We start from the raw sequence: 27,460 nt of genomic DNA, 5'->3' as shown, positions 1-27,460 counted from the left end.
CTTGCTTTTATGACGTCATTGTTTATTTTGGGACGTATACTAATTGTATCTATGCTTTATTGGAATAAACACATATATATTTTCTGTCATGTTACTTGTAAAAGTATTATTATTTAAAGTAAAAACAAAATTGTCCTTCCCATGACGTAAGTGCCTAGGACCAATCAGCACCATGGCAATCTCTCTCTCGCTCTCTCTCTCGCTCTCTCTCTCTCTCTCTCTCTCTCTCTCTCTCTCTCTCTCTGCGTGCGTACGTGCGTGCTTGCGTGCTTGCGTCCGTGCGTGCGTGTGTGTGTCAACTAGTTGTTAGCTAGCGCTGGCTACCCAGTCGGCTAGCTCGTTGAAACATTAAAACACAGGGACCAGTTTACGCCAAATAAACAGCTGTCGTTCGTCATGAGAGAGGACCACCGCTCCCACTGCATGTCGGTCAACCTTTGACGGCCGAGGACGAACGAGGGACCGTCCAGAAAACAATGATTAGTTTAGCCAACGCCAACAAAAAAAAAAAAAAAGAAGTGAAGCTACAGTTTGTGGACAGCCTGGCTCGTTAGCATCCTGAGAAGGAGAGCTCTGAGATTTTTTATTTTTTTTTGCTGAGGACTGTGGATGCGGAAGGAAGGAAGGAAGGAAGGAAGATATGAGGCAAGCTGGACAGCTAATGCTAATTGTAAGCTATGCTGGGATCCCAAAATGTGGGGAAACATTTCACTTTGAGCACATTTATTTAACGTATCGAGCCGCGCTAGCACTTAGCTAATGACGAGCAACTTAGAGTCACCTCAGCGATGAGGGGTTAAGCTTGTTGTTGCAAGGATGGTCGTTAACATTTACCCAGTTTACGCTTTTAGGGGACATTACCCAGGTTGAAGTGCTGATACAGGCCTAACTGGCTTTCTCATGGTGTCAAATGTTTGCTGTAGTGTGTGTGTGTGTGTGTGTGTGTGTGCGCTGCTTCTTTTGGGATTGTGTTTTGCAGATTCATCGATGTGATTGTAGGAAGTTGAATGTGAGTCTACCCCACCAGGAGAAAGCTAAGCTAAATATCCTGTTTTAGCCTGCTTAATGTCAAACAGAAAACTTTAATCTTGGTAGCTCAGCATTGGCCTGGGCATGAAAATCTGGACATGTAAATGTTGACTGTGGGATGTAGTTTCATTGTTGTTTTGATACAAGTCAGTCTAGTTTGAATCATCACAGTACGTACAATCTGCTAAAGTAGTTGTTTTAGTGATCTGAGGCATAAATACAGTCTGATATAGCAGCTGTGAATGATAAAGGTCTAAGAAGTGAAGTGTTGGACAAACGCTGTGATGTATTTTCTAAATTAATTCAAGATCAGTTTGAAACTATAAAAAAATAAATAATGTGTCATAGTCACAATGTGGGTTATAGAGAAGTTCCTTCAGTAGAGATAAACCCAAAAGACACTTTGAAAGTGCTGACAGATTTCTAATTTGATATTGCAGATATTTTTTTCCATGAACTGGTGATGGCCTGGCGTCCTCACTGAATGTGATGATCGTTGTGTAGCCTGGAATAATGAAACAAACCAGTTTTGATCTTTCTTACAGATGAATGTGTTTTCATACAGTCAGTGGGTTACCAATGTGCCAAAAAGTCACTCTCCTGATTACTCAACAAGGATTAGGCTAGAGTGTGGCAACATCGGTGCAGAGAGAGAGCACATACTGGCACGAGAATATGCAAGGACTCTTTAATTCAACTGAAGTATACATATCCAAGACGCAAAACTATAATCCTTGATGAACCAGTCTTGGTTAACCTGCCATCCCCAATGGAAGTGCCATCATAGACACAAGTTACTGTGGCTCGAACTACAGCACAGTTTTTTGAGCTACGTCATTGGAGGAAGCATTTCAGCTTCTATTTGAATCTGGAGGTGGAAATGGGTTCCCAAGCTCTTCAGATACTGCGACAGGGGGTATGGGCCTCACTCACAGGTGGATGGTATGTGGACCCCCATCAGAGCACCTTCTCAAACTGCTTCCACCTCTACCTGTGGATATTTCTCCTGGCCTTCCCCTTTCTGCTGTACATGGTAAGCAAAAATTAACAGTATCTTACTGCCAGTTATGCCAAATAAATTAGGGAAACCCCATAATTCAGGTATACATCTTTAGAAAACTTTTATGAAACGTCTCGAGCAGAATAGTTTTTGTTTACTGCACGTGACAGCTGCACAAGGGATTTGTTTTACATACTGGTAATACATGGTTGACAGGTGAAAGGGCGACCATTGCATAAATTACATGTAGTTTAAATATGAAATCTGTATGAGATCATAAAAACATTCATAATTGAAACACACCTTATTCAAAACGGTAGCAAATGAAAAATAAAGTGGGTTTTCTTAATATCTTTTTTCATCACAAAAATAAACTATGCTACATTCACCTGCCGACTTTATACTGTTAATTTGGAGGCAGTAATACTTTGGAGTCCAGTAGGACAAGCAGGTCAATAGAAGGTAAAATGAAAGAAAATGCTGCAAATTTACATTTGAATCATCCATTGAACTTGTATTCAGGGTGTAAGCTAAACAGGATGAAGTGTGGTATGTGATTGTAAGAGCAGGAAACTAGCAACATCTTGAACATGTGAATTTAAAACTGAAAGTGTGGGGGATTCGCTCACATTTGTGTTGTAGCTCAGTTCCAAATTACTTTTGTTAACCCCATAGGAAAGCTCTATTTTTCTTCTTAAACAAAAGCTTAAAATGTGTGGTTCCATGTGCAATCCATTGTTTTTCATGGTTGCTCTGCAGTGGCCAAAAGGATGGCAGAGTCACCATAATCATTTTTTTAATGAGTACAGTTAAATAGCCTTTCCTTTTGTACAACATTATTTTAGAGAAATGTTCTCAATAAGCTTCTTAATTGGAAGGAACAAGGGACATTTGCTACAATAATAGGAATCAAGCACCGTGTGTAGTTCAAGGTTGTTGTATTTTACATTTTTACAGCTATTGTTTAAATAATCACAAACAATAGTTCCTAGCAATAGTCAGCATTGTCCCATTTCTGTATTTCTACTCAGTTTCTTTTATTGTCTTTTCAGGCTCTTCCTCCTAGCTTGGTGGTAGCTGGGGTGTACTCGGCTGTGGTGGCTGTCTTCTTCACCGCCATCAAAGTGGTAAACTATCGGCTTCACGCTATGTTTGACCTGGGGGAGACCGTGGAGAAGAAGCAAGCCTCACTCACAGCGGACGCCCCAAAGATGGAAGATGGAGATGAAGGCTCAGGTGCCCATGATGGGAATCATCACAGGTAAGAAATATTTTCTGGCTGATTTAGTAGAAAGATTAGAAATCCCAGGGATGTTAATGCTTTAATTTTTTTTTCTCACAGGGATAGTCATGTTGGAGTGGAGATGACTGTGTTTCGGAAAGTGAATTCAACACCCCCAGTCCGCTGTAGCTCTCAGCACTCTCTGTTTGGATTGAACCAGGTTTCGGTGAGGATTTCCTTGTTTTCCAGTGGCATTCAGTCCTCACGGTTACTCCTCCACCTTCACTTTTACTTGAGGGAAAATGTGTAAATTTTAACAAGAGTGTGCCTGAACATGAGTGTAGCTAAGACAATGATTAAGAACATTTCTTAAGTCCTCGATACAGACTGCTGGTTACATTTTTTTTTATTAGATCCCAATGTTGTCATGCTATATATTATAATATATCATTACAATGATATTGTTTATACAGTTCATGTTTATGGGTTACCGCTTTTGATTCACTGTGATTTTTCTTTTCAGGAGTTCTTACCTCAGCTGGAGGATTCAGGGGGTACCAAGGGTAAATATCAGATTAGATTTTGTACCCGTTTTTATTTTTAAAAGTTGCTTGCATTTCATAATCTTAAGTCTTTTCCTACACTGTCCTAACAAAATGAACTGTATGTCACAGATAACTGCCAGTTTTGCGTATTTTGAATATCCACAGCTGCTTTTTTTCTTTGACCTTAGATATCAAAGAACTAATGAGGGAACAAGGCAGCAATAATGTGATAGTCACGTCAGCTCACCGTGATATCCTACGCCAGAGTTCCCAGGACACCATTAGTAAGTCTACTTTTCAATAAACATAAACAATACACACAATGAACACCGCCCAAGTTTTCCTGAATGGAAACAAGTAACACTCACAAGCCCTGGCTTTGGGCATAACAATACTGTACAACTTCTTTTGTGTACAGAGCTGTACTTTCATACAGCTTTTTACATATTTATTTCCCGTTGTTAGTCCAGTTACTGTCCACTTACATCTAAAGTGTACTTCTTTCATTTTGTAATATATATTTTGAGTCTACTTTGCACTGGCTGTTCCTGTTTTGTTTTTCATGCTACTGCTCTTTGTTCCCTTGATTTGCCCCCTGGGAACAAATACAGTTTCTTAATTGAATAGAATTCCATTGCAGACATGGCTCTAAATTCTAAATTCTCTCCATTAGATTGAATGGTAGTGCATGCAGCCACAATTTAAGAAAACAATAAATAATAGTTGTGTTTTTCCCCCTGTATTCCAAAGTGCATCTCAATCTGAGTTTGATCTTTCTTAATGTAAAGGGGCTCCTGGTGTGGTCCAGTCCTGCATCGCTGCTGCTCTGGGAGGGGATTTCCCTGCTCTCATGGGAGTGTCAGCTGGGTTTGGAGAACCTGGAGCCTGTATGTCTATCCCCCCTTCACCTTCCAGTCAAGAAGATGGAGGTGAGAAAGAACAGTTGCAGGAAGTGGAGGAGTTACCCGAACAACTCTCTCAACAGAGTCCTGAGGACAATGGGTTGGGGGCTTATTCTCCCCTTGGCCCCTCTGCTGAATCTGAGAGTCTGGGAGATACTCCCCTCAGCCCCCTCATAAAGAGCAGCTTAAGTGAGGAGCTGAGTGAAAATCTCCTGGGTTTGGGCCTTGATCCTGTAGCGTTTGCACCAGGGACTGAGCACCCAGGCAGCCGCAGTGGGGTAGCGCTAGCTGCTGGATCAACAGACAGCTGTTTCAGTGCAGGTGGAGCCACCACAGACCGTGAGACACTAAGTACTGTTAGCAGTTACCGCAGTGAAAAAACTGATTCCACTCAGCTGGAAAGTCCTTCGTTCAGCCAGCCACGGCCTGCAGATGCACAGGCTTCTGGCTCAGCACCAACAATAGGCTCCAGCATCCCTAGACCCACAGAGGATCCGGCAGGACAGGGTGGCAGTGATACTGACAACCTGTCGGACAGTGTGCTACTTCGATCCCCTTCCAAAGATTTCTCCCACAGCCAGGGGCTGGACAGGACGCTTGTTGAAGGAGAGGACTTGCCACCTCTATTTTGTGATATTGCACAGCACCCTCCACTCCAGAACTCTTCCCCTTCAAGTAGTGGTCACTCAGAGGTTTGTGATTTAGACAGAAATGTACAAGTTCCTCCTCTACCCCCACCTAGGCAAGCCAATTCAGTGCCCTCAGGGCTGGCCCTGGGTCTGGTGTGCTCTGAGCCTGCTTTGCCTATATCCTCTACCCCCTTTTTGCTGCCTGACCAATCTGCTCTTCAAGCCCAGCAGGTTGTGCGCCCCAAAGACTTAAAGCTGCTGCGGGCCAGCGGCAGTAGTGTGGGGCACAGGCCAGGCCGAAGGAAAGCTCCAAGAAGGCGAGCTGGAGCGGGGAGTAGTAGTTTTGACTGTGGCTCCTACAGGCGTCATCACAATCACAGACAACACAGAGATTACATCCCAGTAAGAAACCGACTGGGAGCAAAGGCTTACAGTGAAAGTTTGTTTGAAGATTCCAGTGACGAGGACGATGGCAGCGACATGAGCGCTGGTTCTAGTCTGGGCTCTCAGAGGCGATACAGCTCCGACGACGACGATGACGATGATGATGACGACTCGAGTTCCTCTACCTCCTGCTACTCCCCTGACCTCGCTAACACTGGCATTACATCCCCACTCCCTGCTGCTGCTCAATTGCCTTCTCCGAGAGAAGGGGATTTACCTGAACCTACTGGCCCCTCGCATTCTCGTGCTGCTCAGCGCTCCTCAAGCACGGCGAGTGCTAAGACTCATGCTAGAGTGCTCAGTATGGACGGGGCTGGTGGAGGCCAGAGTACCACAGCGGTTTTGCCCTCTACTCTACTTACGATGCCCTCCACCTCCACCCCTGCACCTCGCACTCTCACCATCTCTAAGTCTGATCTGGAAGCTCGCAATATCCACACTGACGGCTTCCCTGGCACTCATCATCATCGGCTGGATTCTCTCGGAGGCTCTTGGACTGGAAACCAGATGGGCTGGAGGACAGAGGAGCTGGTTGAAGAGGGAGCTGTGGGTGGAGGTGAGTCGTGTCCAGAATGTTATAATTATTAGATGACCTATTCGTCTTTTTGGTGTATGTAATGGATGATCCTCCTGGGATGGAGCAATGTTTGTTATGAGTGTTGTATCCAACTATATTGGATTAATTACTTTGTGTTCAACCTTCCAACAGCAAAGTTTTCTCTTTGAAATTGAACACCAAGTGTCTGAAGCTGAAGAAGGATAATACTCATTGAATGTATAAACAGTGCTGACAAACAGTATAATCATATTGGAATGATATTTGCTGCTTAGCACAGTGTTTGACTCTCTGCAAATGTAGTTGTTTGACAGTGTGATTTATCATCACATCATTTTAGGGCTAATATGAGTCATGAAAGTGAAAGTAAGCATATCATTGACCTTAAATCTGAGCTTCTAGATTTATGACTCATCCTTGTAGTTTACAAATGACATGAATAAGTAAGATTTTCAGATGAATAAAAGGAGCTGCTACTTAATGACTTCTTGGTCATATTTCTATAAAGCCACATTAAAGGTGGAGTCAGTAGCGTTGCCCTTTGCAGCTTGTTAACACAACATTCAAACTGGGCCCCTCCTGCTGCACTCATCGCCCCCCAGAAGAGCACACTCACTGTAGGATGCAGTGTGTATGTTTACTGCTTGTACATACATTGCATGCTAGCACATGCTAACCAGCAGTGTTTGACACCTACCTGTCCAACAAAAAGTCGACCAACTCTGCGTCAGCAGATAAAAGCCAACCCAAGGTTCATCCTCGTTTTGGAATGTGTTTTATCCTGATTATATTTCTCTTCTTTGCCCTCAGCCACATCCGTCATATTAGCCGGTTTGATTCGTGTCCAATCACTGTATTGTATCCACACTTAAAAACACCTGCACACTGTGATTGGCCAGGGGAAACACATCAGCTCACTGCCAAGAATAGTCCTGAGTCAGTCAAACCAAAATATTAAATGCAGGCAGAGGACAGGTTCTCTGCAGACACAGTCACCACCACACATGTATGGAGGCCCAAAAGTGATGATTGAGTGGCAGTACTACTAAGTCTGTATTTTAATTTTTAAGAAAAAGCTACTGGCTGTACCTTCTAATACCTCAATGTGTAACAAAAAACAACAGAATGGGGGAAAGCCATGTGGGGTTTACTGTCTTTGGTGGACTAGCGTGTTGAAAACTGGCAATGGGCAGAGAGCTTTTAAAAAAAATCAACTACAAAAAAAACCTGTTCAAATAAATAATTTAATGAGAGAGATGAAAATCAAACTACAGACTCATTTTGTCCTCTACCTCCACTTGATTGATCCCCATGATTTTGTACATCCTGGTGCACTCAACCACTTACAAGTTACTGGTGTGCTTTAGAAGCTGCAACATGTCAAACAGGAGATTTTCATGACTGCAAACATTCTAGCTCGGTTTGTCCAATCACTGAGTGTTTATGTTGGTTTCATTTTCATGTCTTTCAGTAAAAATGCTTAGACACTCTGTTTCTGTATCACTTTAAGTAAGCGTAACATTTATTTAAAAAAAAAAAAATCCATGTTTCACCTTTCACAATCTGCACTGTCCAACACTTTATAAAAGTCAATACACTGTGAGCTCGTGTTAGACTAATGTCAGTCAAGTGTCTAAGGAAGATGTCCAGGTGAGGCATTGTTCCCAAAGGAAGATGAAGTATAGTTGAAGAAACAACTTTGAATCCATTTACAGCCATTGATGACATTTCTAGGAGCATCAACAAATTCATTATTTGTAGTTTCCTATGGAAGCCAGTGCTGGATTTAAACTGTAGCTGTCCTTCAGTCCATTAGAACACAAATATTTGGACAAATCAAATGACTCTTTAAAGGCTTTATATGCGATTTTTCACACTTAAATGTAATATAAATCAAGTATATCCTCTGAAAATAACTTTGAGTCATGACTGTCTACAATGGGTGTAACACCCGAGTCCCACTGTCTGTGATGTTTTCAGAGTTTTCCGAGTCCTATCTTCACTTTGTTTACATCGCCAGGACCGGCCGGCTCATCCCCTCGCGTTTAAAAGTTGTTTAACTGAGGGACTAGAGAAAAGAGGAATAACATACTGTACTCACTGCTTAATTGAACGTCACGTAAGCGTTTCTAGATCACGGTCATTTCGGGTAAATTTACATGCAGTGTGAAGATACGAGCATAATAAAGATCGCTAGCATTAGCATGCTAACACAACAATGCAGCGCAAGTTGTTTTGGTTTCATGCTGGAGCTCAAGGGCGACATCTGCTGGATCAAAAAATCGCATATAAAGCCTTTAACAGAATTGGGCTGTTCTTTGTCTTATTTACTTTAACCTACAGTTGACACAATATTCAAACATGTTGAAACTCAATTCTCATTAACATGTGCCAATGTAGGGTTGTTCTAGCTGACTAAATAGAGAATGGTAAATAGTTTTGGACTATAATGTTGCACAATGCTTCACCTTTTAATACTCATGGACATTTAAAAGTCTAGTTATAAGCTAAGGTAGATTTTGGTGGACATGCAGTATGTGACACTAATTGTACCTTGTATGTTGTACACTGATACTGTAATGTAACCTACTGCACTGATGTAACTGATAACCCTTCTCTAGCTATGGCTGCAGAGGATGGGGGCAAGCATGACTCAGTCAGCAGTGTTAAGAGGACCCAGGCCATCCGCAGGAGACACAATGCTGGGAGCAACCCTACACCGCCCCCGTCCACCATGGGATCCCCTCCCAGGTTCGTCAACTCAGCAGGGTTTTAGCTGATACCCTGCCTCAATTGAGACTTTATCTGCCGTAAAGTCTACAAGGCTTAAAATGATGAAAGCAGTTGTTGAGTAACAGTTTTTTCAGTGTTAGTGTTTTCAGGAATAATGCACCCTCAATTAAAATTCTTACTATTACTACTGTATTGAGAGGACATATTTCAAGGTTGGTAAAAAATAAACAATATTCACAGCAAGTTTTGGAGAATTAACATAAAAAGTCAATAAATCAAACTATCTCTCAGTGAACATATCAGTATCAACAGGATTAATGGATTTTATGCTCAACACTACCAAAATAACATTTTTAAGATGATGCTCAATTTTAAACATTTTGTGGTTTTGCTCCTGTAGCCTGCAGGACCTACAGCGAGCGAGGACTTCCTCTCATTCACGGACGCGCACACTTCCCTCGGCCTTCCAGTTCGCCTCCTCACTCCTACTGCCCCGTAGCGGCATCCACGAGGCCTCCACCTTTGACGACACATCCGAGGGGGCCGTGCACTATTTCTTTGACGAGAGTGGTGAGTTGGTAGCGTTTAACATTCTTTTGAATGTTGAGAGTTAAAATAAGGCTCTCATTTCTGACATTTCAAAACAAAGCAACCACCAGGAGAGGCCTAGCTTAGCATCCTTAAATAAAGGCTAGCATGCATGGGTTATTTGCCTGACTTAGAATCAGGAAAACACTACGCTGAGAGGAGACTAAGGTCGGTCTGGTTGATTCTAGATTGTTCTGTTTTATGTTGATTTTAAAGCTTAAAAAACACATTTTAAAATAAATGTATCATTTATTGAAATGTATCTAGTAAATAACTCTTATGCTTTGAGTTTTCTTTGTGTTGTGTTACAGGAGTGAAGAGGTCCTACACATTCGGACCTGCTGGAGGTGGTTATGAGGATCCAGTTCAGTAAGTAAAGATGTTTTTTTACAAGGTGGCCTTTTTATGAAGACCATAAAATTGAATTTGATGCAAGAAATCAATTACAAAAAGCTATAACTTTATGCCATGAAATCTTTACTTGCAGGGAAAGGGAGAGACAATCCCAGTCCTCAAGCTTCACCTCCACCGAGGTCCAAGAAGGGGCTCCAGTCCTGTCCTTGCTCCAGCCTAGACCTGTGGTTTTACAGGGTATGCAGGTGCGCAGGGTGCCTCTGGAAATGCCCGAGGTTAGGATTTTTAGATTTTTGATGTGGTAGATTATGTAAAAGAGTCGGGATACTCTCTACGTCAGACTGATCTTGTTGTTTCTCTTTCTTGATTTCTCACTTTGTATCTAGTTTGATCTGGATCACGAGTCTCTACAAGAGTCCCAGGAAAACACTCTGATGATTGAGGAGAAAGCCAAACCCAAACAGTACTATCGTTTTTGGGTGCTCCCTGGGAAGTGGCTCAGGGTTCGATATGATCGATTGGCTCTTCTGGCCTTACTGGACAGGTAGGCTAGACTGCTGGAATCAGACAGAGAGAAATAATACTCTGTTCTTTTTCTGGGAAATAAATGAAGTACTTTGTATTTGGTTGTCCCTGATATCATTGACCAATATGTAATAAATTATGTATGGCATTGTTTAATCCCTTTTATCCCTTTGTTTACTTTGTTCTTTAAGAAAAAATGTTTGCCCTGGCAACAAAAAAATCCAAACAGAATGTTTCATTAATTATTAATGTGTTGCCCAAATATTTGTACTATTTTTAGAAAGTGAAGCAATAGTAAACTCTATAAAAAAAATACTAGACACGAAAGTTGACTGCAAACAGTGAACAAAGCAGTGAACGGCGTCCTGATAGTTTGAAAAAATATATTAAAAAATGCAAGCAGAGCAAGTAATCTATGAAGAAGGTGCACAAAGTCTAGTCCAAACCTGTCATACAAACCATTCTTGTTTCTCTAGAACAGTTGAAACCACAGCGCCTCTGTGAAGAGGCCGCTGATTGTTGATGCTGAAGAGGTTATGATCCGTTTATTGACAGCTTTCAAAGCCAAAAGATAACTGAGTGCCACCAGTGTAGTGCATCCTTATTTCAAGTTACAGAAGAAGTCTGTTACTTAAATTCAGAAATCTGAGAAAAATTTAGATGCTTAGGTTGTTTTCTTGTCATCTTAGCTTTTCATTCCTATTACCCTTTCATTAAACAGGTTTTTGAATATAAGTGTTTGCTTTGTATTGTATTGTAGTTAATGTTCAAAGCTCTGTAAAGTTTTGATATTATTTAGAAGTAGTAGTTAGAGGGTTGCCTGTCAGCATTTCGTTTTGTCAGAAGAGTCGGTAGAATAAGTTTAAGCATCCGCCTACACCTTTGTCCGTCAGTAAATAATTTAATAGTTTCTTTATTTTTTGATTATTTTTGTATTCCCTCAATGTACTGTAGAGTAATTTAATACATTATTATCGAGGGAATAAATAGTTCATGCAGACCAAAATGAACTCCTACTTCTACAGATTTACATTTAAGCTCTGTGTCATAGTGCTGAAAGGTCAGTCCTCAACAGTTCATTGTCCCTTAACATTTTACATGTTCAGAAGGTATCATATCATGTAAATTATCTTTATCCAATAATGTGATATTTGTATAGAGCTTATTGACACAGTCGGGTTCCAACATGATTTTCAAGTTATCAATTTCTCTGCTCTCCGTTGACAGGAATCGGCGTGTGGGAGAGAACGTGTTCGCTGTGGTGCTGGCCAGTCTGGTGGCATTCCTGGGGTTCCTACTGCTGCTCCAGGGCTTCTTCAGGGACATCTGGGTCTTCCAGTTCTGCCTGGTCATTGCTAGCTGCCAATACTCTCTACTGAAGGTACTTTTCCTCTGGATATAAAAAACCAAAATGGCTGGAATCTGTGTATTATAATATGTATTTATTTCCGTCTTAGTATTGCATATTAACATTTTAATTCCAAAATAAATAGATACATCCTAAAAGATGTTAACAAAAAGAAAGACACTGTTTTGGCAATTCAACTTTGAATGGAAAGTTTGATTTTTAACCATGAAGTTGATTTGGTCACACTACGGCCTCCGTCAAGACTGCTACATTATTTCATATTTTAATTCTATTACTATTTGCAGCACCTCAGCGGCCATGAGGAAATATTAAATGCAAGATAGCTGCCTTAAGTTTTTTCATGCCAGACATCCGTCCATATACTCAACAGATAGATTGCTGAATATTTGGGCTATAAATCAACTTTACGTCAAGCTTCAGACATCCAGTAGAAATTCTGTCAAACTCCAAAACAAGATGAAGTTTAAGTTTTTTATTGATAAGATTAAATAGGATGGAAGTGTATTAACACAGTCATGCTCCATTTGCACAGTTTGTTCCCTGATTTAAAAAGTTGTATATATTTTTTCCATATAGCAATTCTTTTTTTTATTTAATGTTTGTGTAGAATATAGAGAACTTTTTCAGTATAAAGTATCTGTAAGTATTTCCCCTGTCTAAACTCCTTTGAGTGTTTCCTGTTTTCCTGTGTTAAAAGTTTCTGCCTCTTTGTTTTAGAGTGTACAACCAGATGCAGCTTCTCCCATGCACGTGAGTACTGGTTTCCCCAGTTTAATTTGCTAAAATCCACTCAGCACAAAAAAACCTGATAGTTCTGCTGTAACTATGCCATGTCTTTTCCTTTTTTTTACTGCACAGGGCCATAACTGGATCATCGTGTACAGTCGGCCAGTGTACTTCTGCTTGTGCTGTGTGATGATCTGGATCTTTGACCTATCAGGGCGCTCTGGCAGCCTGCAGCCCTTCTCCCTCTACGGTGTCACCTTCTTCTCTGCACAGTTCCTGCTCTGTGTCAGGGATATGCTCGTTGGTAAGTTTTCACACGTGACTCAAAACATCAGCATTTATTTTGTTTAGTGCGTGTGCCTTACATGTTTCTCTCTTTTGTCCCACAGTGTTTGCCTTGTGTTTCCCCGTCATTTTCCTGTTTGGGTTGCTACCTCAGGTCAACACTTTTGTGATGTGTCTGCTGGAGCAGATCGACATGCATGTCTTTGGTGGAACTGGTAAGAACATGTCTGCACAGTCAGACAGCATGATGTCATATCTTGTGAGGAAATTAGGGAGAAAGTGTTGGAGTGACTAAACACTGACTGATCTCTCTGTTTCCCCCCCCCCAGCCACTACCAGCCCGCTCTCGTCTCTGTTTAGCCTCTTACGCAGCGTGTTGGTGGCTGCTCTGCTGTATGGATTTTGCCTTGGTGCTATCAATGTCAGTCAAACAGAAACATCATGTGTGATAATTGAAGTGTACAGATTATGATTCAGATTAATTGGTTATGGCAGTCCTTAATGTAGTGTTTTTATTTTCCTTTAGGCACCGTGGGGGGATGCCCATGTGCCAGTACTATTCTCTGTGTTTTGTGGCCTCCTCCTGGCTTTATCCTACCACCTCAGCCGCCAAAGCAGTGATCCCATCATCCTTTGGTCAGTATTTGGTTCTACCATAGTCAACATGAGCCTGATTTTATGATGGATTAACAGTTACGTGTGATGTGTTAACTCAAACTGCACACCTGAAGAAGAAACACATCCGAACATGGAGTCTAACAGATACATGTCAGCAACTTTGCAAAAAGACATTTTGACTCAAAATCATTTATTTAGTGTAAAGCTAGTTTGTTCATTTTTGTGTTCTAATTTTGAATCAGTGCTTCACAGTTCGTGTCCACAGATTCTGACCTGAAATGTTAACCCACAAGACTTAAATCATCAATTACAGTGTTTCCCATCACATACACTACATTTGTCACTCGCCTTGCTCTCTACCACTCGCCTAAGTATAGCGAGTAGCGTCTGTTTGCTCTGTTGGGGATCAGAGAGAGATAGATGTCCGCTGTCATGTTCCTCGTTTGTTGCAAAGATTGAGGTGCGATACCATATTCCAAATTTAAACCTTCTATACACCGAGCCTCCTGACAACAGGCTCACCGCGAGTGAAGCTTTATAACTTTATAACAGATTTCAGTTAAACTTAAATTTGAGCACTTCTCCACTGCATGACTATTTGTCCCAGATATTAAACACACTCTGGATGTGCCAACCACATCTCTGTTTAATTGTTGCAGCTGTCTACTGGATCTCAAATGCAGCCTAAAGCATCATTTTAGGTGTAATGTCTATTTTCTTAATTTTATCATCGAAAACGAAGGAAGAATTATGTAATTGCCGATGAGTGATGCCAAAACACAAGTGACCCACGCACATAAGAGAGCCTGAACACACCCTGTTTAGACAGTGATGGAAGACTGATGCTGCTGCTGCTCAGCTGCTGACAAGCTGCTCACACTGCGCAGCCTTTGATGTTACACCTCAGATTTTTCATTGTTCTCATTTTGATTTTTTGGGATATTTTTATACCTCTTCCTTCAGGTCATTGGTCCGGTCTAAGTTATTTCCAGAGTTGGAGAACCGAACACCAGAAGAACCCCCTGTGGAGATCAAGGACCCTCTTCCTGAGAAACTGCGTAACTCTGTGGTAAAGATCAGTGCTCACCCGCCTGCATAAACCGTTTCACTTTTAATTTCATGGCGTCAGTAATTTTAAAGTGTTATGCCTTCTCCACGTCTCTTTGTAGAAAGAAATTCTGCATTCAGATCTCATCATGTGTCCCCTTATGGCTGTGATTACCTTCGCCATCAGTGCCAGCACAGTTTTCATCGCTCTTCAAGTCAGTCCGAGCAGGGTTTATGATCCTTTACCTACAGCACATTTCTGAGACGATAATTTAGCTAATTTCCCTCTTTATTCCCCTGATCCACAGCCTGCTCTCAGCTTTGTCTTGTACATTCTGGCTGGAGTTGTAGGCTTCATCACACACTATCTGCTGCCTCAGCTCCGCAAACAGCTGCCATGGTTCTGCCTGGCTCACCCTGTGCTCCGCTCCAGAGAGTACAGCCAGTTTGAAGTCCGAGGTGGGTGTCTGGCTGTTCTTTTAAAACTTGTCTCACTTGTGTATGGAGGCTATAGTCCTCATCGCAGTTTCAGTGGGTTTGGGTCCGACCTTGGCCCTTTGCTGAATGTCTCATCTCTCTATTCCGAAAAACATTTTCTCCAGATGCTGCTCAGCTGATGTGGTTTGAGAAGCTGTACGCGTGGCTGCAGTGTGTGGAGAAATATTTCATCTACCCGGCGGTGGTGCTGAACTCCCTTACGACTGAAGCTCGGAGTGTGGGACAGTACCATAAAGAGCTGGACATCTAGTAAGCTTTGACTCGAAACATCTCCTAACATTTTCACATTTAGATTCTGTGCAGTTCTCCATCTCTGCTCCCCAATGAAATGTGCTATAGACGGGAACATTAAATTAATGGACTTGCAGAAAAACGGTGTATTGCTTCCTGCATGATGTGCTAGGTGTTAAAGGGTAATAAATCTCTTACCCTTTTCCCCTTCTTAATCTATATATATTAGTTATTCTTTACATGAATCTATGTAAAGGTTGATGTATTTTCCGTTCATCTTTAGCACAGGCAGCCAGAAGCTTGCATCTGGGTTTAGAGATCTCATTTTATTTCTCGCTCTGTGGTTTGAGCCCCTCATGTCTATCTGTGTCACTGATTTCCTCTTCTTCTCGACCCCTCCAGCAGCCGGGCTCTTTTCATCTCGGTAGCGGGCATGAAGCTGCTGCGTTCATCTTTCTGCGCCCCCTCCCACCAGTACGTCACGCTGTGCTTCACCACGCTCTTCTTCCACTTCGACTATCCACACTTCTCAGAAACCTTCCTGATCGACTACTACTTCATGTCCATTCTATTCAGCAAGGTAAGGACACACACCCTGTCATTCCAATATTTGAACACAAATAACATGAAATGATTGCATTTCATTGTTAGGTGCACGTCAGGCTGCTTAATGTGAAAAGGAACACCAAACAAAATTTGACTCTCCTGTCTAGTTGAAAGTTTGATATTTAGATCTGATCACGCTCAACATCACTGATGGATGTGTTTGATTGGAAATGCGTTGCGGCACCTTTAACCACACCCAACACTGATGTCATCTAGTGGACCTGCACAGCAGCTGTAGGCTGATTAGTAAATAGAGTGGTGTTGTCCAATGCCAAGATGTTTTCACACCTTACCTGTTTTTTTCGGTTTAAACGTATCCGAATCCGTTTGCCAAATTAGAGCGGTTAGTTAGCACTTGTGTGAAATCTGTCAATCACTGCAGATCAAACAACTGTTCCAAGACCGCTTGAAAGGTTGGTCTTTTTTGTGGGAGAATATGAACCGACCTATATTTATCATTGCTGAAACTCTGAAGACCACAAGCATATCTGGCGGATCTTTGGAAACAATTTTTGTGGAGGAGAAGGTCATAGTTCAGGAGAAGGTGTACGTTAATTCTCCTGAACCGTCTCGATAAGGGCCTTATTTTTGACCTGCAAAAACTCTATCTTTTGCCTACAGTGATAAATGCAAAAAATATAAAAACCAATGAACAGAGCCAACATCCATCTGTGTAGTTGTCCTTCCATTTTGAAATTGGATAGTGGCTTTGAAGCAGCCACAGCCAGACAGGAGTCAATTAGTCTTTGTTAACTGCCCAGATTTTCCCCCGAAAGAAATTCAGACCAATTAGAGAGCATTTTGCTCAAACATCACACACTTAAGAACGCTTGTAAATATCCCCCTTGTGAACACAGACCAAACTTAAGGTAATTATGCAACAATTTAACAAGTAGGTGTGAAAACGCCCTTGGAGGGAGTGTCTTTAATGTCTCTTGTATAAATAGTTAAGTGTCTATGTCGTCATAAATATTGTATTTTTAATGTTTTTGTCCTTGTCATTCTCAGATGTGGGACCTGCTGTACAAGCTGCGCTTTGTGTTAACATACATCGCCCCCTGGCAGATCACCTGGGGCTCGGCCTTCCACGCATTCGCTCAACCCTTTGCTGTGCCCCGTATCCTTTAGTTTGATTCATTTTATGTCCATGACAATGTATTGTCCACTTAATCTTATTACACAAGCTTATACCAGAGCAAAAGAGACAGAGCTACTGCTTTAGTCTGATTATATTGAGAAACTTTCATTTGCAGAGTTTTAATGTTAAATGGTAATATTGTTCAAGTGTTGTTTTTATTGTATTTTTAATTTTCTCATTCCTCTTATACCTGTATTGTACATTTCCAGAGGAAGTCACCAGGACTGTGAATATTAAGGGGATTAAAGACCTTTCAGCAGATCATTTGATGTCAAGGAGATATCCTTAACTCGTGTTACTTCAGACTCTGCTGTGCTTTTTGTTCAGGCCATCTTCTCAGCCATCTTCTCCACCCCTCTCAATCCTGTCCTAGGCAGTGCTGTGTTCGTCACATCATACACCAGACCTGTGAAATTTTGGGAGCGAGACTACAAGTATGTTTTTAAAAAGTTATGTAAATTTGATATAACAGGATTTACATCCAGGTCTGATTCCATATGTTGTTTTTACAGCACCAAACGTGTCGATCATTCTAACACCAGACTCGCCACTCAGTTGGACCGCAACCCAGGTATGCTCTAACATATGCCCCATGTTCTCAATGTCACTGTTAAACTATTCTTGGTGATCGCTTTATAAATATGGAATTGGGCTACTCTTAAAGGTGCGGACGACAACAATCTGAACTCCATTTTCTACGAGCACCTGACGCGCTCTCTGCAGCACAGCCTCTGCGGAGACCTGCTGCTCGGCCGCTGGGGCAACTACACCACCGGCGACTGCTTCATCCTCGCCTCGGACTACCTCAACGCTCTGGTGCACATCATCGAGATCGGCAACGGCCTGGTCACCTTCCAGCTAAGGGGTCTGGAGTTCAGAGGTCAGCAACATGAAATGATGGGGACTGATGTGTTTATCTTGTGTTTAGAATGATATTGTTTTTCCATACCATTACCATTATTTGTTAAGTTTTTATCTAATACTTCATTTGTGCCAGTTCTCAGTGTATTTTTATCCATCGGAAAATAAAATCAGTTTCATGGCTGCAGGTTTATTTTAAGGTTGTTCAAGAAGCTAAAAAAGATCACTTGCCAGTAAAGACGGACTTTAAAGTCTAAAACAATAAATCTATATCCTCTTATAAAAACATTTGAATTATGCACACACACAGATTGTTTATTCTTAAAGTTCTTAATTTAGCCCAGTCAAATAATTGAAAAAAACAGTGTAATTTATGTTTATTTTGCATCATGTTTTACAGACTAGAGTCCTACAACTTAATACTGGGAGGCTTTTTGTTTAAAACAGTCATTTCTATTCTGTGCAGGTACCTACTGTCAGCAGAGGGAGGTAGAGGCCATCACAGAGGGAGTGGAGGAAGACGAGGGCTGCTGCTGCTGTGAGCCCGGTCACCTCCCACACATGTTGTCATTCAATGCTGCCTTCGGACAGCGCTGGCTGGCCTGGGAGGTGGCCGCCACTAAGTACGTACTAGAGGGCTACAGCATCAGCGACAACAATGCAGCCTCCATGTTGCAAGTATTTGACCTTCGTAAGATCCTCATCACCTATTATGTCAAGGTAAGCCACTGACTTCAATGTATTTAATCTCTTAAAGTATGCCTTTTGCCTTAATTTAACTACGCCATGTTTTCAGCTCAAGGCTCAAATCTCTGTTTTATCATTCCCCTGAATAGAGCATCATCTACTACGTGAGTCGCTCCTCTAAGCTGGAAGAGTGGCTGTCCAATGAAACCATTCAAGAGGCTCTACGACCGTGTCTTGGGCCTAACTACGTAGACAGTGACCCCACCTTCAACCTGAATATTGATGAAGACTACGACCACAGGGCCTCGGGCATTACCCCCTCCTCTTTCTGCATGATTTACCTGGACTGGATTCAGTATTGCAACAGCAGGCGTCAAACGGTCAGTCTACTAGCTAACCATCTTCTGATACTTTGCTGGGCTGAACCAGTGGTCAATAAATTATTGACGTTTTTTGAAACAGAAAAGTGGATATGCACGACACCATGGAGCCAGGAGCTGCTTGTTTGAGTTGCATATGCTACTCTTCTCAGCCTAACACAATTCTTTAATGACAACACAACATGGATTTTCACACTTAGTGTTTCTGACATGAGAATCAACGATTATATATTTCTGATATTGGAACTTTAAAGTGATAGTTCTTGTTTTTTGAAGAAAGGTTGTATGAGGTACTTGGCAGTGGTAGGTGTATCAGCCACAGGAGGGTCCACTTAGCAAAGACTTAAAAAAGAAAACTGACTTATATTCACAAACTTTACAGCAATTTACATGCTCAGTCAGCCGAACAATCTTTATTGCATTTATTGCTTCAGGTAATCTCAAACTGGGATGCAGTTGTATCAAAATTCTAAATATAAAAATCAGTCTAATAGGCAAAATCCAACTTGACTCATACACTATACACCCAGTTCGCTGCAGGCGGAGAAAGAAGTATGTGGTGCGCTGAAGTACTGCTAATACAAAGTTGCTTGCTGACAGCAAAGTAAGGCAATGAAAATATTCTCAAAATAATGTACACTAACACCGTCATTGATTTTCAAGGTTGGTTTTATTATAAAATAAAACACAATAGTACCCTGTCTACAGCTACAAATAGCCTAGCTTCTTTGCCAGCACTCTGATCTGTTTCTCAGTGAAGGAGCTGAGCTTGAAACATCTCCTGTGGCTTTCTATTGACAAGTACCTCATACAACCCCACTTATAAAAATATGATCCATCCCTTTAAGTAATAAGAAGCTCATTCAAAAATCTACTCCTGGTCCAATCTGAAAAGTATTTGTAGAGCAAAAATTGTGTTTATCCTGACCTTTGAATTGTGTTGCAGCCGGTGGCTTGTGAAAGAGATTCTCCGCTGGTCAACATGTGTTTCGGGCTTTGTATCCTGGGAAGAAGAGCTCTGGGAACAGCCTCCCACAGCATGTCTGCAAGGTAAACAACCAGCCCAGACCAGAGTATAAAAAGATGAGTGACATGAGAGCTCCCCAAAAGTGAAGCCAAAACACTTGGAGCTCCCCCTACTGACTAGCTGCAGTATAGGTCATAAGCTCCACCTAAATACATGTCAAATTTTTCTAAAAAATTGTTTCTGTCTTTACAATTAGATTTATTGTGGTGATTTATGTCCAAGTGTTCATTTTTGAGAAGTTAAGTTTTTTTTTTAGTTAATTAAAATTTAAAAAATGGTGTGAAAACACCATGTTTGACAGGCTTGTTGACATATGCAGCTCCTGCAGCGCTGTATGCACTGGATTAGCCCAAAAGAACAGGGATAGGAAAGGTAACGAACACTAACAATGAAGTAATTTAACTTCCTGTAACCATGAGTGTCTGCTTCAAACGAAAAACAGAATCTGTTCTGCTGCTGACTGTCCCTACCTGTGGTATTTCTGTGGTTTTATTTAAGTGAAATAGGTGTTTAAACTTTAGCTCCAAACCAGAGCAGTATGTCAGCGTCCCTCCCAGGTTCAATTTTCCACCTTTGTACAATAGGAGCAAGTGGTGACGTGTCTGTCGTCTTTATATACAGTCAGTGGGACATCTAGTGGACTGTACTCTCATTAACTATAGCTACCTGGCACTGCACATACATGATCTAGTTGTATGCAAGACTCATTTTTTTGTTTTCTGTTTAAAGCCTGGAGCCATTCCTCTACGGCCTCCATGCTCTCTTCAAGGGCGACTTCCGCATCACATCTCCCAGGGATGAATGGGTGTTTGCAGATATGGACCTGCTGAATCGAGTTGTGGCGCCAGGAGTGCGGATGTCCCTCAAATTGCATCAGGTAGCTTTGCCTCTCACAATGTGAAAACAAAAAAAAGCTGTTAGACTTTGTGCAGGGAGTGGGGCAGTTATTATTCTAACCTAACACTGTAATCTGCATTTCCTCCAGGACCACTTTACATCTCCAGATGAGTACGAGGATCCTATGGTTCTGTATGATGCCATCACTGCCAATGAGGAGAAGATGTTGATATCTCATGAGGGTGACCCTGTGTGGCGCAGCGCTATTCTAGCTAACATGCCTTCACTGTTGGCTCTCCGCCACATCATGGATGACGGCAGTGACGAGTACAAGATCATCATGCTCAACAAGAGGTTCCTCAGCTTCAGAGTCATAAAGGTCACAGCGCTTCCTATTTCTTTGGGTCTTATTATTTCAACTTGATTAATGGTTGTTGTGGTTCATTTGTAATTTTTATTTTTTTACAAAATTCAGTTTGCATACATGCTTTTCCTCATCTAAACCACATAAATGTAATCAGTGTTTATCTGAACACACTGAATGAGCATGTTGATTTTTCTTTGGTGAACTAAACGAGCCAATTTGCAACTTAGGTTTGAGAATATAAGCGTAACTCACTTTGGAGACAGTGAACCACTGCTCATGTTCTGAGATGCCATGCACTGTGTGCCAAAGTATGATATGCAGCACGTGGCATGCATCTTACATGGAATGTTTTTTGAAATAGAAGCTTTATCTGTTTTTTTCTGTGATGAGTCTACCTGTGTTGTCACACAATGCTTAATGCTGAAATGTTCGTCTGTAACAGTTACGTAGTGAATAAAGCTTATGCATGCTAAAAATAAATACATAAATGAACGTGAACCAGTCCACTTTTTGGTCTATGAACTTGGTTCAGGATTTTAGAATGGGAACTTTGAACCAGTTCATTCTAATTTGTGTGAACTGAACTTTAAGTAAACTTTTTTGAGTGTGACCTTGTAAAACACTGGATGTAAAGATGTTTATATTAAGTTAATCCATCTTTGTGCTGCCTCCTACAGGTGAACAGAGAGTGTGTGCGTGGGCTCTGGGCAGGGCAACAGCAGGAGCTGGTTTTCCTGCGCAACCGTAACCCTGAGCGTGGCAGCATTCAAAATGCCAAACAGGCACTGAGGAACATGATCAACTCCTCATGTGACCAGCCCATCGGCTACCCAATCTATGTGTCCCCCCTCACCACCTCATATGCAGGGGGGCACAACCAGCTCCGGTCTGTGTGGGGAGGGCCCGTCAGCCCACACAACATTTACACCTGGCTCATCAGCAGCTGGGACAGGTAAGTGGTCTAAACTTTATGAGAAAGACTGCATTCAAAGGACGGAGATGGTTGTTTAAACGTCTCCACTTTGTTACTCGTCTCTCTGCAGGTTACAGAAGGGCTGTGGTGCTGGATGTAACAGCGGAGGAAACATTGAGGACTCAGACTGTGGAGGTGGCTCCACCTCTATCTCCACCAACCCTGCCATTCACACCACCCAGAGCACACCCGCCTCCAGCCTCCCCCAGTCCCACATCACCACTGTCCAGCCCCCCTTGGGTAAGAAACAAAACAAAACACTGTATCCTCAGCCTTTAGTTTCAAATAGTTTTAAATAGTTTTGTGAAAAAAGGAGAATTTCTGGACATCTAAAGACTAAAGTTTGTTATCATATCGTAAGCCTTAGCCACAAGCTAACGGTACAGCAAATTATGTTGTGATAAGTGGTATTCAGGTTGACATCTGCGTGGCATCGTAGCAAAGGCTGTAGCCAGATTCAGTGCTGGCTTATTGTATTTTATTCTGTGCACGCAGCTAGGAGTGTAGCTTAGTCAGTAGCTCAGTGTCGTTCTTTCTTTCACTAGTATGGAGTCAGGTGTGAGCAGGTTGCTATGGTTACCGGGGAAGCTATGTGTCAGCCACTAAAACTCTCTCATGACCTCCTCACCCCAGTTAATCAAAATCAAGATTCTGTTCAAACGAATCTGTTCTGCACTTCATGGCTGCCTGACAAAAGCTTAAGTGCCTATATTTTACTATTTACCGAGACAAAACCAGTAGTTCCAGTCCATGTTTTATAAACCTTCAAATTAACTTACATAGTCTACAGCCTACAGCTATAGATAATGTGCTTTGCTGAAATGTTTCTGTATTGGAGTTGGTTTTTTTTAATGATTGAAGTGTGTGGCAGTGGGGTTTCCTTCTTTTTTTAATTGAATGCCAATCACTTCCCTGTATTTTGGTTTCAGGAGACACAATGCTAAAAACAGATTCTGTATAAAAGGGGAGCTGTAAGTCATAGCTGATGTTTAAAATTTAATATATGTTGATATATATTTTTGCACACAGATTGCCTTTAAGGAATTCAGGCCTGCTGTCCTGTAAATGGCATGACATGCTCTATACTCGGATCAAAAACTGTTATTAAGGTCAAAGTCAGATTAGTTTGCCAAGTTTGAAATAATACAGTAATTGGGTCTTCTTCTGTTTTACTTTGATCACTTATCAAAAACAATACTTTCTGTACCACAGGCTTTATCACATGCCAAATAATAATAGCAGGCTAAACATCTTTTCCCAATTAGGTACAGACAACCCTTTAGGTCCAACCCAGAGCTGGCCTCACCATCCACAGCCTCTCCCCTTAGCTCTTCTCAGCCAGTCAGAGGGCAGGATGGAGGCAGGACTGCTCTCATCCCTCCAGCGAACGTCCTCCATCCAGGGGCTCCTGGGCCATCAACTGTCCAGCTCACAGCTCTCCTTCAGCAGCTCCTTGGCTCCTCCACCTCTGCCAGGCCCAGAGCGCTTCTGCACCGCAACCCTCCTGGAAAGTGCCGGGCACAGAGCAGGCCAGCGGGCTGGCCTCAGCCTCGGCCAGAGCAGCGGACTTCACTATGAGAGCCACTTTGGCAAGTGGAGTTTTTCAAGCAGGAAGGGCTTTAATGGACCAGCTGCAATGGAGCTTGAAGGAGGACCAGTACAGACCATACGCACACAGGTGAGGAGGCTGCTGCTGTGTTTATTGTTCACTCAAATGTAACTTGAACAAAATATGTTTATTTTTGGCTTTTTGTTAAGAGACTCATTAGTATTGAAAGTTCATCTCTGTCAACCCCAATGTCTTTACCTGTGCTGTAATGCTGATTTTGTTGGATACTTTTTTTTGTCTTTTCTCTCTCAGCCTGCTCCTCCGGCACCTCTACAAGAGGTCAGTCTGACACTAGATCCTCTGGGAGCCACACAGAAGCTGGACCCCACCCTGCTGAATGCAGGGGACCCCCCCACCCCTCGAGAGGAATCCACAGAGCTGCCTTTACTCGAGCACCTGCGCTGAGTCTGCACCGGGAGAAACCGAGTGACATTCTCTGCAGCGAAAGCACACTGCGGTCGAATCTGGACCAGACCCCAGACTTATTCCACCCTTTGGGACTCATTCCATCAACCCTTGTTTAACTGAGCTTTACATGATTTTTAAATCCTTTAATGGCCCCTGCAATACCGGATAGATTCAGTCACACACATCATCCCTCTCCTTGTCAGCCAAAGGAGTAAAACATCTGACAGCATGCTGAGCTTATGTAGATCAGATCGTCAAATCCTTTCAGCCAAAGTCAGATTTCATCATGACTCATAGGCTTGAAGATATTCTCCTTTTTCTCTAATGAAGGCGCGCAGTGTTTTTATGGACAACCATGAGGTTGAAATAGTAGTGACAGGCCAGAAAGGCCAGTGCAATTAAAAGGGATATTTTACTTGAGGATTTATTATTTTTCTATACTGGAGAAAAGAGGATCGACTCTGACTTTCTCTCACTTGCCATCTGCAGCAATTTTTTTCTTTGCATAACCAATTAAAAAAGAAACATTATGTTGCTGTATATGCAGGTGAAAGATATGTTGAAACCACGATAAGCCTTGTTTTGTTTTTCCCAATTAGACCACCCTCACTGGACCTTCAGTTGTGTTTCAGACTATATTTGACTGAACATATTGACCAAGTTCAGGAGCCCCTGGGTCATCTTTTCCTTTCCTGCATATTAAACATATTCGAAAAGAAGAAGAAAAAAAACGATCCTCACACCAAAATCATCATCTTTGTGCTCTGGCCTATTTCCTACAGAGGTGCCTGACCACATCAACACTCGACAGGTCTATCTTTGAACAAGTTTCAGGGAATAAAAAAAGAAGACTCCCCTTCATCCCTGCCAACATGTGGTGCTTTTACCGCTAGTTTACAGTTTATGTAGATAGGGACACCAGTCCTGAATCTGGCAAGCAAATTGGAGAGGTGGGATGACTTTGGATGGAACAGTTGCACTCGGATCCCGGTCGAGTGGAGGATAATTCCAATCTGAGAAAATTGTGTTGATCACAAACTAACAAACTGGGAGGGTAAGACACTTAAAGCCTTTTTTTGTTTGGTGAGTGGAATGTTCTTTTTTCTTTTTGACTTTACTTGAAGAGTTCCTCAGTGTGTAAGGTGCACTGAGTTTGTTTCCTTTGGATTACCGATCAACAAGGCCCCCACTGATCAGATACGCTCACTTCATGACTTTCTCGATAGCAGTGACCCAGGCGGCTTTGTGCAGGGAGCTCTATTTTCTCCCTCCTGTTTCTATACTACTGCTTCTGCATCTCCTGCTACTACTAATAAACCACTACACTACTGCTGTCTCTACAACAGGTAATCCAACGTTTTAGTTGGAAATAAACAAGCTGAATAAATACTGAAAGCAAAGGAGGAATATTTATTTGATTAATATTGTCTTACAGATATCTTTGATGGGGTTTGTCAATATTGTATGCTGATGTATTAAATTGGGAATCTGCCTTCTGTCGACTGTACTCCCCACCCCTCCCTCTTCTTAATTTGTTTGGTGTCATCACATTTGTATCATCTCACCAATGGCTGGTATTTTTTTTTTAAAGTGTGTAAAATAACTGGAAGTATTTCCTGAGAAGTCATTTGACATTGGTTTCTTTCCCACTCTTGCACTCTTTTTTTTTTTTGTTTGTTTGTTCCACCACTGTGAAAGGCAAATGAAAAAAATGATTTAAAGGGTTGAAGTCGATCATGCCATGCAAAGAAGCTGGACACAGATGTTTCCCCTTCAGTGCTTTGTCCCAGTGTGCCCAGTCTGAAATGACATCTTCCTTCAAACATGATACAAGAAACCTCCTTTGTGTGCTCGTTCTCTCTGCAAATGTTTTCTAAGAAGTGGAGTTCCCCCTGTGAGAAACTTGAAAAGGAGGCCAGTGTTCTCAGGGTTTATAACGGGGAGAGAAATTGACTTCTCCTGTGGAGCTTTTTGGCCTAAGGGACAAAAAAAACTGAGGCGTGTTGAGTACTGGGTCACACTGACACATTACAAAAGAGGACTCTGTTTGAAATTTCTTGAGGTTTTTTTTATTTTTTATCACTCTATCTTTTGAGCGCCGTTTTGTCCACCACCCCCACCCCCACTCACTCACACATTCAGATTCTGACAAAATCCGAACAAGGTTCACAATTAAAGCCTCTTATCTTTTGTAAAGCGTATTTGCAGCCTTAAGATTTCTGTCAGTCTTGGCTGTGAAGAAGCGACGACAGACAAAAGTGCGTCAGTCTCCCTCTTTAAAAACACACTAGTAACTCCCTCAACTCAGGAAAAACAGAGACTTTCTGATCAGTGCTGTTTTCTGTTTTTCTTTTCCTCCTCATTCATCTTCAATCCAAAGCACCAGGGACTAATATTGTTTTTTTTATTTTTTTTAATGTTTGCTGGGAGTGAGGAAAGCACAAGTTCACAGTCAGACGTGGGTGTCAATAAAAAGGGATTTCTCAATCTCTGATATTATGTACAGCATGTTTGGTATATAAATATATATTTAAAATATAAATCTATTTTATTATTATTGGATTTTTGGGGTTCTTTTACATTTAAGACGCCATGTTGAGGTTTAGGGGAGGGACTCTTGTGTTTACCCGTCAGAGGGGGGGGCTGAGTGGAGAGGGGCAGTCTTCACTTTTAAATGTGCAGTTTGGGAAGAATCAGTTCAAACTTCTTTTGCACAAAATGTATCATACACCATCCCACTTGTTTTTTTTTTATTATTGTAGTTATTTTGGGAGCGGGGTCTTTATTTAAGAACTTTAAGTCGTCGTTTAATGTTCTGTACAGTTTTTTTTTAATGTGATTTTTTTTTCTCCTATTTAAATTAAAGGTTTTTGTGTCTTTGTTTTCAAACGAACAGCTGTGAGTGGCTTCATTTTCTCTTCCTTTGTGCTGTTACTGTCTGGACATTACTTTAATTATTACTTATGTTGAAACCTTAGAAATGATGGTGACACCACAATATCACTTCTGTCCTCTTTCCTCTTCAGTCGAATGATTCAGAGACGCTCTCTAAATTACAAAATGCTTGGGGAATTAGAGTAAGTGTACAAGCAGTTAACCTTGTTTAGCTCTAGCTCACTATGGTCAGTAACTTAAATATGTTGCCACTGATGCAGACTTCTATCCATTCGACAGGAAAATGCTTCAATCCTTGGCAGAAACTTTAATTACATGTCTTTTGATTTTCACAGTTAAGTAAGCCTGCTGACCAAGCTGTATGTTTTGCA

General features: G+C 41.7%; 1 protein-coding gene across 2 annotated transcripts; it reads left to right on the top strand.

Moving 5' to 3' along the window:
* The first annotated feature begins 289 nt into the window (after positions 1 to 289).
* Positions 290 to 27,087, top strand: LOC109983553 (pecanex 3). 2 transcript variants are annotated; one of them, XM_020633316.3, is made up of 36 exons: positions 290 to 670; positions 1,575 to 2,062; positions 3,082 to 3,290; positions 3,372 to 3,477; positions 3,775 to 3,814; positions 3,985 to 4,080; positions 4,585 to 6,327; positions 8,949 to 9,078; positions 9,461 to 9,630; positions 9,960 to 10,017; positions 10,136 to 10,277; positions 10,389 to 10,546; positions 11,755 to 11,908; positions 12,614 to 12,646; positions 12,755 to 12,926; positions 13,012 to 13,122; positions 13,237 to 13,328; positions 13,434 to 13,543; positions 14,489 to 14,594; positions 14,695 to 14,787; positions 14,881 to 15,031; positions 15,175 to 15,319; positions 15,704 to 15,881; positions 16,916 to 17,024; positions 17,350 to 17,479; positions 17,558 to 17,616; positions 17,710 to 17,925; positions 18,373 to 18,626; positions 18,743 to 18,973; positions 19,920 to 20,023; positions 20,730 to 20,877; positions 20,986 to 21,216; positions 21,882 to 22,156; positions 22,248 to 22,417; positions 23,443 to 23,855; positions 24,039 to 27,087. In XM_020633316.3, the coding sequence occupies exons 2-36, from the start codon at positions 1,910 to 1,912 to the stop codon at positions 24,189 to 24,191; spliced, it is 6,843 nt and encodes a 2,280-aa protein (XP_020488972.1). In that variant the 5' UTR covers positions 290 to 670; positions 1,575 to 1,909; the 3' UTR covers positions 24,192 to 27,087. The 2 variants fall into 2 exon arrangements, with proteins under 2 accessions (XP_020488972.1, XP_029133067.1); XM_029277234.2 differs by having other exon boundaries at positions 290 to 2,062.
* Positions 27,088 to 27,460: the final 373 nt, after the last annotated feature.

This window comes from Labrus bergylta, chromosome 14 (genome assembly GCF_963930695.1).
Source record: "Labrus bergylta chromosome 14, fLabBer1.1, whole genome shotgun sequence".
Lineage (NCBI taxonomy): Eukaryota > Metazoa > Chordata > Actinopteri > Labriformes > Labridae > Labrus > Labrus bergylta.
The sequence above is the reverse complement of the archived record's forward strand: the minus strand, read 5'-3'. Positions and strand labels throughout refer to the sequence as shown.